The sequence below is a fragment of the Thermobia domestica genome, chromosome 5 (assembly GCF_964235325.1).
Source record: "Thermobia domestica chromosome 5, izTheDome1.hap1.1, whole genome shotgun sequence".
In the NCBI taxonomy this organism is placed as follows: domain Eukaryota; kingdom Metazoa; phylum Arthropoda; class Insecta; order Zygentoma; family Lepismatidae; genus Thermobia; species Thermobia domestica.
Window position 1 is genome coordinate 290298691 of NC_137458.1, and position 14766 is coordinate 290313456.

Genomic DNA, 14766 nt, shown 5'->3' on the forward strand with positions numbered 1-14766 from the left:
CCCTTGGTAGAGGGGCATCTTGAGGAAGATCTATATATGTAAAAATTAAAATTTTATTGCTTGAAACTAAGGAGAAAATATTACACAACGTACTACTTCTCCTAGTTTGTAGAAATAAGATGTTAATTTTTATCCATGTGACTCTACTCAAGAGCCCCCACTGCCTATTATGAAACGAAGTGGATGCTATTTGAAGTAGACCTATTCAAGGGCGCCGATCCTGGGGGACCGGGGGGGTCGGGCTCTCCAAAGCTCATGTGGACCCCCTAGTGTATTTATGAATATACAATATTTTTCATTATTTGAATGCAATTTGTCTTAATATCCTTATATATATACCTTCTGCGTCTGAGTGCCCCCCCCCCCCAAATTTACAGAGAAGTCGGCGCCCTTGGACCTATTTAACACTACATAATACCATTGACCGCCATTTAGTGATCTTATGCATTATATAGTAAATTCTTCAATAATAAACATTACTTCGAAAACGTTGAATCCTTTGTTTCCTAGTATTTTTCAAGGACTAAACTTCTATGGATCCCAAACTTTTATATATTGCGCTTTATTTCTTTTTCAAGTCCTCAAAATGAGTTAAAGATTGTGTTCTCAAAACATGTTTTGAACAACAGAATTGTCAAACGAACTGTCTTACGTTTAGTAAATAATAGGATTCGTATTACTAAGCACAACTAAATTTTTCTGTCAAACTAAAACTAGCGTCTTTGAGCTTGATCCAATAAATAATCCCTAACAAAAACAAAAGAAAACACAAAGAAAAATAAACTTACCAATCGAATAAAACATAGAAATGTTATAAAACTTGTGAAATATTGCTTCCAATGGAAAATTTCCATATCTTTAGTTTGTTTTCTTAAAAACACTATACACACAGGGAAAAAAATTGCTAGACTACATGATTGTACTTATAAAAATATATAGATGTAGGAATCTTTTGTGTTATGTGGTAGATGAAACGAATTCTGCTGGAACGGAAGAGCCCTCTATGAGCATCACGCGTAATCATTCGTGGTTTCGCAGGAAACAACGCTTGGCGGAATCTCTTCGTGCTACAAACAGTGTGCATAAAGAGCGCTTCCGTCGGTCACACCTTGCATACATATAAAAGTATGACAATGATAGAGAGAATACGCACATAACATATTGAAGCATCTATTTTGTAACTAAAATTAAAGGCGGAAATATAACTATAATAACCGGAAACACTAAATCTTGCGTAGTTACGATGTATTCAGTAAGAAATGGTTTCGTTCTAAATAATAATAATAATAATAATAATAATAATAATAATAATAATAATAATAATAATAATAATAATAGGTTTTACTTAAAGTTTCTCAACCTTTTCAAGTTCGGGACTTACCTTGAAGAATATAAAACTTCACGAGACCCAGAAGATGCTAGCCAGGACCAATGTTTGAGAGCAAAAGACTGAAAAGGTGATTTTCTTTTACATTTATCAAAATTTAGTTTAACAAATATGAACCATAGATAGATATATAAAAAAAAATATTTCTCCATCAGTTAAGTACATTTTCTTCAATACCTGAAATGGAATACACAAACTTTGTGACCTTCGACTTTTATTGTCATTGGTGACCTTATTCTTAGGTTTTGACTATTTTTTGAGGTAGATTCTTCGTTTGTATGTTTAATTGATCTGTTTGCAGGAAATTATGAAAGGAAACAAGGGTCACGGGGCGAGTGACCTGCTGAAAGTTAGCCTTTAACGGGATGATCTACCTTTTCTCGGCACAAAAATTTTTATATTGGACCTTATGGGGAGAACATGGCTACCGAATTTCCTTAGTTTCTAAGGAAGTAGGTATCTCTAATGGGAAAGAAAAATTTTGCAGCATTCTACAGAAGTTTATTAACGAGTTGAAATACTTAAATTGTATATTTGTCTGCTAGTTTAGCAGAAATAAATTATTAAAAAATAAATGAATTAGTTTCTTTTTATACAAATTATAATATGTCTAACTTTGGAACCAATTATGGTAGAAAGATCAACTTTTTTTTTTTGTTTTTTGTTTTATTCCTTGAGAAGAAACGACTCTAATAGTTTTAATCACAACCATATCTTATACGCCAATTAAAAGATAATATTTTAATATAAGTATTAAAGTCCACCTGTCAAAGTTTGACGAGGGTAAGTCACGCCCCACTCTAAGCTTGGCCTAGGAAAGGGCGGGGGTTGGTGAAATGGAGGGGGAAGGGGGTGGATGTCTGAATGAAACAGGTTCTCGGCCAGTTTCTGAGATTACCTGTCAGCTGCCAAATACTGTTAGCTTTATAGAGTTTGTCTCCCTCAATAGTTCCATACTAAGAGACTGGACGATGTGGTGTGAAGTATCCTCTTTTCCCCGTTACCTCTGGAAGTTCATCAAGATGCATTCTAGAGTGCGCGGGAAGAACAGTATATATCAGAAAACGCTGTTATTTTGGGAATTTTTTTCCTTTCCGGACAAATATTATAGCATACAGTAGTGGCGAAGGGAAGGAAGGTAGAGGGGTGCCCCCACAGGATTCCGACAATGTAAAGTCCTGGCCCCCATATATAGGTGTCCGTAAAAAATGTCCCCTAAGTTTTTTTTAAAATAATGTCTTATGAATATATTTCAAATTTGAGGTGTTTTCCTGGTAGCCGTCATTTTTCAATATGGCCGCCGCCCTACATAAATCTCTCTCTCTCTCTCTCTCTCTCTCTCTCTCTCTATATATATATATATATATATATATATATATATAAAGAGAGAGATCGTGAACCAAGGCACTTAGAAAGATAATTTTGGTGTCAAACTATAGGTTTCTGAGGACGATGAATTTAAATATGGCATTGTTTATTGCCACTTAGAAACCTTACAACCTGGCAACACTGTTGTCTAACGATTAACTGTACAAAGTTATAAAATGCGTATATGCACGCATTACTCTAGGATGTAGCGTACTTCCTCAGGACTAAACGAAACCTACTGTTTCTGGTAGCTTTCATCACGACAAGACATATTTTACATGGTAACATGAGAGAACATTTGTCTAAATCCAATATGGCAGCCAATATGATGGCTAATTACTAGGCAACCAAGTAATGGACTTATTCAAGTGCCTGTCAGTCCTAATTGGCCTAGAGCCTAGAGAATGGGAGAAAGAGGCAGGATACGGTCTCATTGAATAAGCGTCTCCTGAGGGGGCGAGGGAAATTTAAAATACTCCATGTTTTAATGAAAAACACGGTTTTGCCTCCTTGTCCGCAGACAACACTGCACACCAAATGCTCCATAAGACGTTCTCTAAGTAGCCCTGTTAGATCCAACCTGTATTGTGTGTAAACCGTGCATTTTCACGGGGGAACAGCGGAGCAAAAGCCCTGTTTTTTGTGATATTTCTGGTTTCTCGTGCTTACTTCGCTAAGACTGAGCACTGTAAGCCAATCTCCAATTATCCCATAGCAGTGTTAATTTCAGATCATTTCCTCCGGAGGCACCACGCACAGGGGGGAAAGCGACTAAAAATTGCGTGCTCCACAGAAATTTCTGCGAAGATCCCAAGCACCCGAGGGTGAATTTCGTAGCTCTTGGGAGAATTCCCCCCAGAAGCACCCCTGAAATCATCACTGTCCTAGGGAGTTGAAACAAGAAGCAGGATACGCAAAAAAGAACAAACTTTCAAAGCATTTAAAGCTTAGGCTCGTTGCGTAATACTACTACTACTACTACTACTACTACTACTACTACTACTACTACTAATAATAATAATAATAATAATAATAATATAACTTTTGCCTCCTGAAAATAACCAGATGGTAAAGTTATGGTCGATACATTTTTGGAATTCGAAGGCATTTTAGAATGCTTGTCTATCATCTGGCTATCAGAAATAATTGATCACCATTTTCCCTACATATCTATAATTTTCTTACAGGGTAGAAACACCTCCTCGGAAGAGAGAGAAAAAAAAAGAGAGAGAGAAAGTGGCCGAACTTGGGCTATTGAACGTGAGGACAGGATGTTTACATTCGCATTGACACCTACTGTGAAAACGGTCCCTTCATATCTCTCGGGGCGAAAACAGAAGAAAAGGGTGGGCGCGGATGCCTTACCCTCGTCAAACTTCTTGACAGGTGGACTTTAATACTTATATTAAAATACTATCTTTTAATTGGCGTATCAGATATGGTTGTGATTAAAACTATTAGAGTCGTTTCTTCTAAAGGAATAAAAAAAAAATTGATCTTTCTACCATAATTGGTTCCAAAGTTAGACATATTATAATTTGTATAAAAAGAAACTAATTTATTTATTTTTTAATAATTTATTTCTGCTAAACTAGCAGACAAATATACAATTTAAGTATTTTAACTTGTTAATAAACTTCTGTAGAATGCTGCAAAATTTTTCTTTCCCATTAGAGCAGCGTTTCCCAACCTTTTTCAACTTGCGGCACACTACGGGTGTAACTTGGATTCTCGCGGCACACTTATAGATATTATTATTTGTAAATATAAAACACAGTGGTATTTTTTCTGTTATTGTTGATCTCCTCACAGAGAAGAAAGCTCGATCACTGGTTTTCCCCCGTGGTAAATAATTATGCTTATTTTTCATTCAAATTTAAAAATAGAAAACAAATGCAATGAAAAATTGGACTCAGGTTTTTAGAAATACGCTTTCTTTTTAAAAACTGTATCCAACCTTTTTACTAAGAAGGAAGGTCACTAAATAACGAACAAACAAACAAATATCTCTTATTTTTAAAACACAAATGTAGGTAATTTTTTTTAAAGGATTGAATGATATTTTGAATTTTCAAGTTACGAAATAGTCTGCAACGGCATGATGTAACATCTAAGGCATATATAGCATCTAGGATGCATCTAGGCAGTGCATATATAGCATAAGGAAAGCGTATGCCTCGTACTGATTCCTGTAGTAAGCAAGAGGTTTCCGTATATTTGTACAATATATCGCTGTCTGGAGAACGGATTTTTCTCAGTATATGAAACTTAAAATTGTAGATTCATAGTAGAGGTTCATAGTAATGTGAAATACACATATACATTTTTCTCTACGTTTTGCAATTTGATTGCTATAAAATTAATAATTTTGTTTCGATTTCTCGCGGCACACCAGCGGCCCATTCACGGCACACTAGTGTGCCGCGGCACACCGGTTGGGAAACGCTGCATTAGAGATACCTAGTTCCTTAGAAACTGAGGAAATTCGGTAGCCATGTTCTCCCCATAAGGTCCAATATAAAAATTTTTGTGCCGAGAAAAGGTAGATCATCCCGTTAAACAGTCTATGGATCGATCACCCGTACTGAGTTAAGCCATTTGGTTCTCATCATCCTAAGTATTCTGCCATTATTGAAAGGTAATTTGCTGCAAGTGAAAAGCTTTCATGTTCCACGTTCTTCCGCTAACTTCTTCGTCTTTACGCACCATTTCTCTGTTTTGATATCATCCATTAATTGTAGTCTCCTTCGTCCCCCCTCTCTTTCCTTCCATCATAATCTCTAGCTCGTTCCTCATGATACAGTTCCTTCTTACCCAAAGTCCCAACTAGCTTCTCTTCCTCTTCTTAATAATACCTAAAATTGTCCCTTTCTCCTCTCTAATTCGTTTTTCGCTCGACTCAGCTAATTCTTTTCATTCTTCTCCACACCCACATTTCGAAAGGTTCCAGTTGTTTTGCAGCATTTTTGCGCAATGTCCATGTTTCTGACTCATACAACACAATACTCCACACTAAGCATTTTATGAATCGTTTTCTCAGCTCTTTATTCAAGGTCCAACAAAATAGTATTTTCTTTCTCCTAAAGGCTTCTTTCGCCATTCCTGTCCTTGCTTTTATTTCACGTTCAGATTCCATATCATCACTAATAATACTACCCAGGTATCGGAAACTAGTTACCTGTTCTATTTCTCCCCCTCTTATTTCTATATTTGACACCGACCCCTTCGTTCGAATCACTATAGTTTTTGTCTTTCTAACATCTATTTTCATCCCATATTCTTCACAGCCCTTCCACAAGGTTTCCAACATCTTTTTGATTTTCTCTTCAGATTCTGCAACAAGCGCCAATCATATACACCTAATCATTTTACCTCCTACTGAAATCCCGTTTTCATTTTGTAGGCCCTTTTTCACTAGACCTATCCAGGCACGTAGCCAAGGGGAAGTCCGGGGGCCGCTCCTTCGACACTAGTAGGGATGCATTCGAGTCGAGTCGAGTCGAGATTTAAGCCTGTCTCGACTCGACTCGAGAAAATGTTGTCTCGACTCGTGTCTCGACTCGAAAATATGTTGCTGTCTCGACTCGTGTCTCGACTCGACAGTCTCTGTCTCGACTCGACTCGAATTCGAGTCGAGACGTCTCGAAATTCGAGTCGAGACAAAATATACGAGTTAAAATATACACACACATCAGCCAGACCGTTATGACTACCTACCTAATTGTTAGTATATCCACCTTTTGAATAACAACGGCAGCGCGTCTTGGCATGGTCGCAATGTTCCTCGGTGGGTCGCTGGAGAGAGTTGGCACCACATATGCACACACAGGTCATCTAATTCCCGTAAATTCCGGGGAGGGGGTGATGCACCCTCAGGTCACGTTCAATCACATCCCAGATGTGATCGATTGTGTTCAGATCCGGAGAGTTTGGGGGCCAGCACATCACTTGGAACTCGCTCCTGTGTTCCTCGAACCACTCCATCACACTCCTGGCCTTGCGACATGGTGCATTATCTTGTCGAAAAATGCCACTACCGATGGGAAACATGGCCGTCATGAAGGGGTGTACGTAGTCTGCAAGCAGCGTGCGATACCTCAGCCGTCATGGTGCCTTGCTCAAGCTCCACTAGACACATAGATGCTCACCTGAATGTTCCCCAGATAATAATTAAGCCGCAGCCAGTTTGTCTCCGTCCCGCAGTACAGATGTCAAGGAGCTGTTCCCTATGAACACTACGGATTCGCACCCTCACATCGTCATGATGAAGAAGATATCGATATTCATCAGACAATGCAACGCTCTGCCATTGTGCCAAGGTCTAGTGGCGATGGTGACGTGTTCATTTTAGTTATAGTTGCCGATGTCGTGGTGTTAACATTCGCCATCGTTAGGAGTGTGTGTTCAGACTAGTGTTGTCAAGGCCTGTGAAAAAAACGGAAATTTTGGGTTAAAAAAACAGTGTTTTTACTGTTTTTCCGAGCTGGGGAAAAAACGGAAAATTTGGGTATTATCAGAATCAGCATTTAATCACAGAATCATTTTAGTTAATATGTTAAATCAAACATATATTTCATAGAGATATCTTGATTGTTCTATGTAAAATTCCGGAAATTTTGAAACCATTAGAAAAAATCGTTTGTTCGGAAATATTGGCAAAAACAGGAAAATGTAGTTTAAAAACTATTTGTTAGCCTGATGCTAGTAATCTTACTTGCTGTAACATGTCTGCAACATATACAGTGGGAAGTCGAAAATCCGAACTAATTGGGACCACAGGTATTCGGATTTTCAAATTGTTCGGATTTTCGAAAATGACCAAGAAAATGCCATTTAGGCTTACATACTGTACGGTATGTTCTTCTATCGATACAGTGGTTATTCTGTACATACAGTAATTATAATACCGTACGTAACGCTACTTACATTTAATGTTTCTGAAGAACTTGCTTGTACTCTAAATAACACTGTTCTTGTAAGTCACACTTAAAACTTATAGGCCTAAGAAAAAATGAAAATAAAAATACATGACATACAATTACATATAAATGAATTTTTGTAAAAACACTGACTTCACATAACGTCGATGGACACGCTATTGTTTGTTTATCGCTAGCGTTAAGACAAAATGTAAAAAGCTTCTAGGGACCGCTTTCGGATTTTTGACGTTAGGATTATCGACGTCCTACTGTATATACAATGTATTTCGCTAACGGAAAAATACTTAAAGCAACAGATTTTAATTCTACTTTACACACATATACCGCACAAGTGAGTAAATTTGAGCAGCGAGAAATATATTAAATGAAACTTCCGTTAGTTATTATCACAGACTAGCAGAATATCCATTCTTCGCACGGGGAGAATACGTTTCATTTTGGACACAAAGGGCACCAAAACTGTCACTAATGAACTTGTGGAGCCCCAAAACTATGAATTTGACATTAATATCGATAATTTTCAATTATCTTTACATGTCACCATCCTCCTTAGAGTACTAATGGGGCTGAATTTGTGGATTTAAACGGCATCTTCTGCTCATCTCAGCGAGTATGGATTCGAGGCCATTTTCGATCATGTATATATATATATATACAGAGGCGGATCCAAGGGGGCTATAACCCCCCTTTACACTCAAGTATACACTGCATAAAATGGGCTTCAATCCTGCTTTACACTGGATAAAACTGCAAGTTATATATATATATATACTGTATATAATGCTCAAAAAAATTAGGGGTTCAGCTGAAATATCACACAAGACCTTAAGATAGTGTATGAATAAGCTTGTGTTTGACTCATATATATCATACAAGAAGGAATGCTTTAAGATACACTAGAAAAATGGGGTACATACTGGTGTTGGGGCACGGAAAACCTTGTTCACATGGCTCATGACACAAGACGGTTATGTATGCATCTCTCGAACTGCCCATAAACAGGCAAAGCAACAACACTGATTGTTCCTTAATATGTCATATGATCACTTCGAATAGCCAACAGAGCCTCGCACCTGCGTGGCATGGATTCAATCAGATTATCGATGAGTTCTTGGGGGATGTTGTGCCACTCATCCAGAAGAGCGACTTCCAGCTCTGGAATGGTTGTTGGATTTACTGGCCTAGCGGCAATTCGTCTGCCAAGCATATCCCAGACATGCTCAACTGGAACGAGATCCGGAGAGCATGCTAGCCACTTCATCCGAGCGATACCCTCAGCATCTCATCCACTAACCGAGTTCTGTGAGGACAAGTATTGTCATCCATAAAAAGGAACGAATCACCAATGGCACCAACATAAGGAAGAACAAGAGTTTTCATGATCTCATCCCTATATCTGAGAGCCGTCAAAGAGCCATTTCGGATGATGTGGAGCTCAGTACGCTCACCAATGCTGATTCCTGCCTACACCATCAGTCCACCATTATGATACTGGGATCTTTCTCGCACAAACATGGAATTGTGTCGTGTTCCACACTCTCTCCAGATGAAAACACGTCGATTATTAGGCTCTACACTGAATCGAGACTCGTCAAAGAACAAAACATTGCCCCATTCATTGCGTCCCCACCCACGATGTTCCTCCGCCTACGCTCTTCGATTAACACGGTGTCGTGCAGTTAATGGGACACACACCATAGGCCTACGTGCGTAGAGACAACCTTCTCGAAGGCGATTGCGGACCGTTTGAGTAGATATTATGCGTCCTGTTGTTGTTCGGAAGGCTCGCGGTAGCAGAGTTGTATTCTGGTTTCGACGGGCTGTTAACAATAGATAACGATCGTATCTGGCTTTAGTTGCTAGTGGACGGCCCTGTCCTTGTCTACTTCGAACACTTCCAGTTGTTTGAAATCGATTCCACAATCGGGAAATCACACTTTGTGCCACTCCTATGGCATGTGCCACCTCCCGCCATGACTGACCAGCTTCCAACGTCATTGGGGGCCGCGGTGGCTCAGTGGTAGAGCGTTCACCTCTGGTGTTTGGGGTCCCGGGTTCGATTCCAGCCCCTGCCAAGTGAACTTTGTGGTGTACAAACACCGTGTGCGTGGGTTTTCTCGGGGTTGTCCCGTTTCCTCCCACTTTCTTCATTCCACCCTTTCACTCATCTCTCATCATCACCGTCTCCTTTAGCCTAACCGGCATAACCGTGGGACGTAGAAACTTAAAGATTTTTCCCGGTCCGCATACAATTATAGCTGAATTTGCATATCATCGCTAATGGAATTGTCACCATTGATTTCAGCGACTGCGAAAACTATGGATTTGACACTAATATCGGTCATTTTGGATTACTTTTACTTGTCTCGGTATCCGATCCCCCCGGTGACCCCCGGCCCGAATAGGGCGAATTTGTAAGTTAATGTGATCAGAGTTTTCAGCGACCGCGAAAACTACGAATTCGACAGTAATATCGGCCATTTTCTACCACTTTTACATGTCCCTGTAAGCGCCCCCTGAGACCTCCTGGTCCGAATTAAAAAAAAAAAAAGATTCGTCTTGAGCTGGGGCCTGGGCCAGGGTACCCCTGACTAAAATTTGGTAACTCTCGGTCCACTCGTCTGGTCCCCAGGCCGCATACAAACAGACAAACACAAACAAACTATTTATTTTATATATATATTAGACTAGATAGATTCTTGCAAATTATGCCAGATTTTCATATTATCTTTCCGAACTCATTTTAAAGACCCGCTCCTACTTATCTTTATATATATATACGCAGTATCTCTATATTTATATCTATCTATATCTATATATGTATATAACAAACGTAGGAATTACACCCTCAATAACGCTCCTGGAGGACCCCTTTCTCAAAAAAAAAAAAATGCTGGGGAAACACTTGTAGAAACTTCATTTTTCGTGCCAGACGATTACCGAGACCTGGTGAAAAAAAATAGCGATCGAATTAAAAAAATAGTTCTCCATAATAGTATTCACTGAGAATATTGTTATAAAATTTAAATTTTATGGGTAAATCAGTATACTTTGAATACATCCACATCGTATCCACTAAGTTGCGAAATTGTGTACCTCCAGACATGGGCGGCCGAAGAAAATTTTCTAGGGGGACATCTTCAATGTTTGCTATATTAGTCTGGCATTTAATGTGCATGATTTGTTATATTACGTGTAGATTTTCGTGAGCCAGGGAGGTTCATTCTTATCAAACACGGAGATTATGAAGGAGCAGATCTACTGCACAAAATATAATAAAAACATCTCTTTCGGATTTCTATCATCCCGCAGTCCAACCCCGAGACGGAAACATAAGAGATAGGCTTTTTGTTTTTAAACAAGATAACGTGCCTAGCGAATGATTTACATTGTGAAGATTATATTAGTGAAAATTAAACGAATATAATTTTACAACTTAATATACATATCACTAAATGTTGAGCTCCCCGTTGCTATGTGGTTAGCGTATGCGCCTTTCTCGAACGAGGTTTGATTCATGGTAGGAGCTCATGTGTTTCAAATCCGACTTTAAACTGTACGTTCACGTCTTGTAGAGCTTTGCTCCTGAAAACGACGCTAAACTATAATGTAATTTAATATTACTAAATATTAAAAAATAATGACTTATCAAGGTGACGTCAATTTGACAGTCATCAAATCCATTTTATACTTTCACTTAATCCAGTGGATATTAATATAACAATTAGAAGACACACGTCATCATCTTCTCATGTATCTGCATTATTTGATTCATCCATAGATTTGTTATTTGTACGCATCATTCATTTTTGCATTTTCGGGAGGGTTTCTTCATTTAAAGAGTCGGTTCTCTGTATTGGAAAGAGAATCAGGGGAAGAAATATATACAAAACATGCCGCTTCCGACGCAGCACTGAAGCATTTCTTTTAGCGGTCATACCCCCCTCCCCTCTCAAGTTGTAAAGTGAGAAGGGACAGAAACATCCCAGACACTCAGGGTTCAGTTGACAATAATAAAACTATGGGTAAGTAAATATCTTGTACAGAGTCACGTTTTGCTTATTTTTGAACATTTCTGTGAATTCAACAATACAACAGCGGAAATACTAACTGGTTTTATTACTCCAACCATCGCTTCAACTAAGGGTAATTCCCAACGCTCAGCGAGCCATCTAAATTTTCGTTCTTTTTCTGTTCTCCAGAGGAAAGAATGAGCTTTTGCCAAGATGCTAAAGTCAAGATGCTAGATGCTAGATGGGAGTGAATTATGCTAGATCTAGCACCAAGATGCTACATATGGCTTCACTGGCGGGCTTCGATATCTACAGAACTTTCTGCTAAAGCATACAAAAAACACAAAGCACAATAGTTTCGATAACATCTGTGTGGTCCTTCGGTAGGCTACACATCCGGTAAGAAGCTCAATCCAAAGAGTAGTTTGCACTGCACCCGTAGCCGGCTAACAAAAGACTCGTAGCCGGCTTGTATAGATAATTGAGTTCAAATTTTCAAGTATCCATTTACTGAATGCCCATATCGTGTATGCATGCATGTGCATGCATTATTTAATAAGTAAATAAAGTACACACACAATTAATTATGTCAGTGATAAACGGTGTTTATTAAAAAAAAAAAAAAAACACTCCAAACAATGAAGATTAATCTTAGACTGGAGAAATGGTTATCCTTCGTTTTCATTATCATTTGGCCATGAAACAAACGCCTGGCAGATATACAACCCCTATATACAACTATGTGATGTTGGAATATATAACTCGTAGGGTATGATGCTTTACTTTTTCAAAAATTTCTGTGCTTCTAGTGAAATGAAATCTTTAGTTTTACGTCCTACGGTTATGCCGGTTAGGCTAAAGGAGACGGTGATGATGAGAAATGAATGAAATGGTGTAATGAAGAAAGTGGGAGGAAACGGGAGAACCCCGAGAAAACCGACGAGCATGGTGTCTGTCCACCACAAAGTCCACACGGCGCGATCTGGGATCAAACCAGGGACCCCATGCACCGGAGGTGAACGTCCTACCACTGAGCCACCGCGCCCCCACAGTACTTCTTGTGTACCCCTATAAATGCAATAAAGAACTAATGTCCTTTTTTTTTTTTTTTTTACAAAAATATTCAATTAGAACTGGACAATTTGCATAAAATTTGTAATCGACAAATGAAAACGGCACGTTTCTAGCACTTGTGGGTTCGAGGTCTCATTGTTGAAAGGATTGGAGACAAACATATAAACTTTTCTGTGAGGAGAAACATATACGCGTAAATCTAGTATTTTAATATATAGATAATAATTGGAATAATTTTATTTTCGAGTGCTATTTTTTAATATTCGCAATATTGAAATTTTTGAACTTAAATTTTTCCCGTGTTTGAAAAAAAAAGATATCATTACTAGTAAAAATTCACCTAATACAAACATTTATTTTTTTCAATTTTTCCAGAAAATCGAAAAAAAAACGTTTTTAAAAAAAACAGGTTCAAAATTTCCGGAAATTTGACAAAACTAGTTCAGATACACTTGTACTTTGCCCAGCATTAAACTCTGATCTTAGTTCCGACGCAGTTCGCCGCCTGTTCTGTTTTACCAATCTGCCCAGACTAGAACGTTCGACATCTGTAATGAGGTGGGGGAACCCAACCCCTCGACATTTGGACGTCTTTTCCCCTTGGTTTCGCCACTTGCTGGAGACAATCACCACAGCACTCCTCGAACACCTGACAAGTCCTGCAGTTTCCGAAAGAAGTCGTGCCGAGTGTTTCTGAGCGAGCACTTTCTTCAAAATAATATTAAAAATTATAGAAAAATTTTCGAGACATTCGAGTCGAGTCGAGATTTTTAGCAGCTGTCTCGACTCGACTCGAAAATTCGAGTCGAGAAATACGTTTGTCTCGACTCGTCTCGAATTTTACAAAGTGTGTCTCGACTAGAATCTCGACTCGAATTCGAGTCGAGTCGAGTCGAGATTCGAGACATGTCTCGACTCGTGCGCATCCCTAGACACTAGAAATGAAAAAAATTAGGGAAAGATGAAACAAAATGAAATGAGAAAAAGAAGGATCAGCGTTAAAAATAAACTACAGGAAGCTTTTGGTTACTCTTTCTTATGAGGAAATTTGTATTACTTGCAATACATGGTTGCGAGGTGAGCGATATATCCTGGAAGAGTCAGGAAATTTGAAGGGTTACGGAATTCTCAGAATTTTTGCTACTAGTCAGGGAGATTTCAAGCTTCCGAAAGCATAGTGCCGTTGTGTAACAGCCTGGACATTTTTTATCATAATTTTTTGTCATGGCATCCTTGCAATATCAAACATGTTACATATTTCAAAAACAATTTTCTACTGCTCCTTTAACCTGTTATTTGGAACAGACAGTAGTTGACGGAATAATAAAGCCAAAAATATATGTGGAAAGAAAGTTCTGTTAGCATTTGATTCAACAGAAAAAGGAACGTAGAGATTGTAAAATATTTTACAAGACATTATTGAGTATGTACTTTTTATAATAGTGAATATGTACTTTTCATAATAGTTGAGATCATAATGAAAGGAAAATTGTTATATTTGAATGAACAGAAAAAGGAACGTAAATGTTGTAAAATCTTTTTCAATACTTTATTTATTCTTTTATTACTCGAGATTTCTTCATAGTTTATTAAAATACTTACCAACACATCCTCACAAACCAATATATGTTGATAGCAAAGTAGTTTAGATTGATCGAGCTCCTGGGCTTTCAGAATTTCATGTCACGCCCCTCCTCCCCCCGTTACGAAATCCTGGCTAAACGAACCAATATATGTTCCAGTAAAATTCTTTAGAATGATCGAGCCCCTGGTGTGATGACCACAGTATTTCATGTCACGCCCCCCCTTCACAAAATCCTGGCTACATACCTGACCTATCTCTTCTAGGTAGATATTAAATCAGGGGTAAAAGTGGATCTGAAAAAGTAGGGGAACGGTAGGTAACGGAATGACGTCCCGCTGTCTCCCTGCCTAGTGCCTATCTTCGCCCATTGTATTTGTTTAGGAACTGGGGGACGCTGTA

General features: G+C 38.5%; 1 protein-coding gene across 1 annotated transcript in view; it reads right to left on the reverse strand.

Moving 5' to 3' along the window:
• The window catches only part of LOC145684912 (uncharacterized), an 81603-nt gene extending 80541 nt beyond the window's left edge, over positions 1-1062 (reverse strand). The window contains exon 1 of the mRNA XM_081757263.1: positions 789-1062. Within this exon, the coding sequence (XP_081613389.1) occupies positions 789-854 (66 nt within the window). The 5' untranslated portion in view covers positions 855-1062. The remainder of the gene's footprint in view (positions 1-788) is intronic.
• Positions 1063-14766: the final 13704 nt, after the last annotated feature.